Source organism: Gavialis gangeticus, unplaced genomic scaffold, assembly GCF_001723915.1.
Source record: "Gavialis gangeticus isolate Ggan-Ray unplaced genomic scaffold, GavGan_comp1, whole genome shotgun sequence".
In the NCBI taxonomy this organism is placed as follows: domain Eukaryota; kingdom Metazoa; phylum Chordata; order Crocodylia; family Gavialidae; genus Gavialis; species Gavialis gangeticus.
Window position 1 is genome coordinate 43,736,129 of NW_017729032.1, and position 3,280 is coordinate 43,739,408.

The window sequence follows — 3,280 nt, forward strand, 5'->3', positions numbered from 1 at the left end:
AGTGCACTTTTGAACTAAAACACCTCAGAGGTGCTTTAGGTCAAAAGCGCACCACTGCCATTTTCTGCACGCTAATGCACATTTTGCCACTTATACAACTGCATGCAGTACAGCACAGTGTGCGTCAGCTCGCGTATGGAGAGACTTGATTAATAAAGCTTGGTCCAAAGCAGCAGATCTCCAGCGCATTGCAGGATAGAAAGGTATATGTATAAATGCCCTTGGGCTCTATCCCTGCTCTGGGTATGTGTGGCAGGGTAGGGAGGGGGACGGGGGCTCCTGGGAGCAGCGCATCCTGCTGGAGGACTGCAAATTGCTCATTTATCACTATACAGAAGAGTGAAGTTACCTTAACACAAGCTAGGAAGTATGGACCAAATTTAACCCTTGTCTGAAATGGTGTAATTTTCAGATGCTCAGAGGGCACTTTATATGAGTTAACAAGGTTTAATGTCTGGGCACTCGCATTTTAAGTGCCCTTAGTATGGTCACGGTGTATTCTATACATAACTTCACTCATACTTTTTGATGATTTGCTCTACCTATATCAGGTCTCTCCTACTGGTGTCTAGCCATCCTTGCTGAGCACTAAAAAGAGAAGGCAATCTGAGGACACAAGTATGGCCTGCACTGAACATCCAGACAAGTTTTTTAAAAATCAGGTGTCAAATGACAGACACCTAAATACATATTTACACCCTGCTCCTGCAAACAGCTCCATGTGTACTTAATTTTAATCATGAGAACAATTCAGTTTACTTTAAAATGGATAAAATGAAGTGATACTTAATTACATAGAGCACAATGACCTTAGGTTTACAAAATAAGCGAACAGATTTGCAAAGGTGACAATCATGTCTTTTAAGCTTGAACCCATGTTTGGCCTCAAATTTCTAGACCTGTTTTATCATTTTCAACAAAGGGATGGTCACAGAACTACATCTGACTACTCAGTCTCCAGTGGAAATGGTAGGTGATACTGGCTGTGTGAGGTAACACAGCTCATGAAAATTAATCAAAGGAAGGGAAGGGAATTTCTTTTTAAAAAATTATCATTGATTTTTGGTAGGCAAATACAACATTTTAAATTCTAATATACTACTGGCTCATGGAAAAACAAACTTACAGCACCTCTATATGTAGACCGATTTATCCTTTTAGGCTGACATCTGAGACAGACAGGTGCTCTGGGGAGATTTTCTTGCTTCCTACTGTATTTAGTTTATCCTTCCATACTTTCTGCTTTTCTCCCTTAAGGAGAGTTTTTGCTGGCTGGCAAAGAGCTTGACCCAGGGGTTAGAGATTACAGATTATGAGGCTTTCACCTTATGGCTTCATGACAAATCACGTATTAACCTTTCTATCCTCCCACTTCACTCCAGCAAGGATCTGCAACATCAGCCCCATGGCTGGAATGCCCCTGGGCCTTTCCTGTAAAAGGTCACGAAACATGGCAGTACCTTTAGTCTGCAAGATCAGAGCGATAGTTTCTTTACTGCTCTTCTTCATGCAGAGTGGGACGGCTAAAACAGGGCTCAAAATTCCAATCTCTGTTCAGTCCATGAGAATAATTTAATTTAGGCTAAACGTCAAGAAAAATATTCCAGACAGTAAGATCTATTGGAAGGTTGTAATAGCCTTCCAAGGGATAGGATGAAATTCATATCATTCGAGACATTTCAAAGTAGACTGGACAAAAAAGCCCAACAATACTTATAAAAATAAAATAATTTTGCTTTGCAAAGAATATAGGTGAAACCAGCCTCTTTTTTAATCACAATGTTCTTTGATTCCATTACTTTTCTCAGTATTTTCAACTCCAGGCATTAAAAAAGGGTTACCCAGATCTGCACTTCATCACTGATCTTTCTTGGGTTAGGAATGGAGTTATGAGGACTTTCATCTAAATGTTAAGGTATAAGACTACTTTGTACAAAGTATATCCAGGAAGCTTCACTGTGGAGGGAGAGCCCTGAGGGGAACTGTCAAGCAATCTGGTGTTGAGCAAGAGGACTTAAAATGAAATGGCTGGACAGAATAAAATATAGTTATCCAGGAGAAGACTGTTCCTTTGTCTACAAACTAAAATACTATTACTTTCTAACTCATGCATATATAGTCACACCCAAAAAAGTTTGGGCTCCTTTGGTTATAAGAATACAACATACATCTTTGTAACAAGAATAGCATTACCCCTAGTGAAGTATATGTCCTTCAGATTTCTGGAAACATTTTGGCCAGGTACAGACATTATACTTTTAACTGCTATAGGTGATCAGAAACCAGTCTGCACCTGAATGGAATAGTGTGGTGCACAAAACCGGTCTATACCAGTAACAGAGCAGAAGATTGGTGCAGACTGGATTAAAAATGGTGGAACCAGGTCTTGCTGGTGGACCTGGCAAAGGACAAAAGTGTGTTCTGTTCACTACCAATCTAAACTATGTGGCTTACAGAAAACTGCGTAACTGAGATTGATTTTCCCTCAGGCTTTTTGAATGTCTGTACCTAGCCTCCATGAATGTCACTGTTATGAATCCTTTCATATTGACTGTGATATTACAGCTGATGAACAACTCACACAACTTTAAGACAGGCACTATAAATACTTCTAAAGGAAGTCACTCAAATTGATTGTTCAGCTGAAGTGTTACTAAGCGATGGACTGAAAGATACTGAACTGAAGGAAACAGAGGTGAAGGAGCATTTCTACAGCAAATACAATTATTTCTGTAGTCTTTAAACTTACGCTCTCCAGGCCACATCTTTAAGAAGGCACGCAGTGGGCACCAGCAATAAACCAAACCAGAAATATCCACATCTGAACACCATTCCTGCCTAGGAAGAAACAAAAATAAGTGAGACATGAATCACCTTCATATCACAGTGAGTAGGTGGTTGCCTGAAAACAACAGGTAGAGCAAGGGATAACATCATTACACAGACATATAAGATCTGATCTAAAGTCTACTGAATAAAATGGAAGGAATCTCCTTGAGTTTTGGATTGCATCTAAAGCAAACAAAGAGCCAAACCACTTTAGGTTGATATCATTATTTCAAGGTGCTCTAGAAATATGTATGTTATAGCTAGATCCTCGGCTGATGTAAGCTTCTGAGTCTACATATCCACACATACAGAGATCCACACATGCTGAGCTGTGTGATAAACAAATTTAGCATGCACATTTGACCATCCTTCTTGCCCTTTGCTTATTATTCCTCCAGGACTCATTCTAACATTCCAGACCTCTGAGCAGTTTCAAACAGCTGTCAAAAAA

At 39.8% G+C, this 3,280-nt stretch overlaps 1 protein-coding gene across 2 annotated transcripts in view; it reads right to left on the reverse strand.

Annotated features, from left to right (window-relative positions):
- Positions 1-3,280, reverse strand: part of ATP8A2 (ATPase phospholipid transporting 8A2) — a 638,305-nt gene that overhangs the window by 36,017 nt on the left and 599,008 nt on the right. For both annotated transcript variants that reach the window (XM_019525447.1, XM_019525446.1), the window contains one exon: positions 2,750-2,838. In XM_019525447.1, the coding sequence (XP_019380992.1) occupies positions 2,750-2,838 (89 nt within the window). The remainder of the gene's footprint in view (positions 1-2,749; positions 2,839-3,280) is intronic.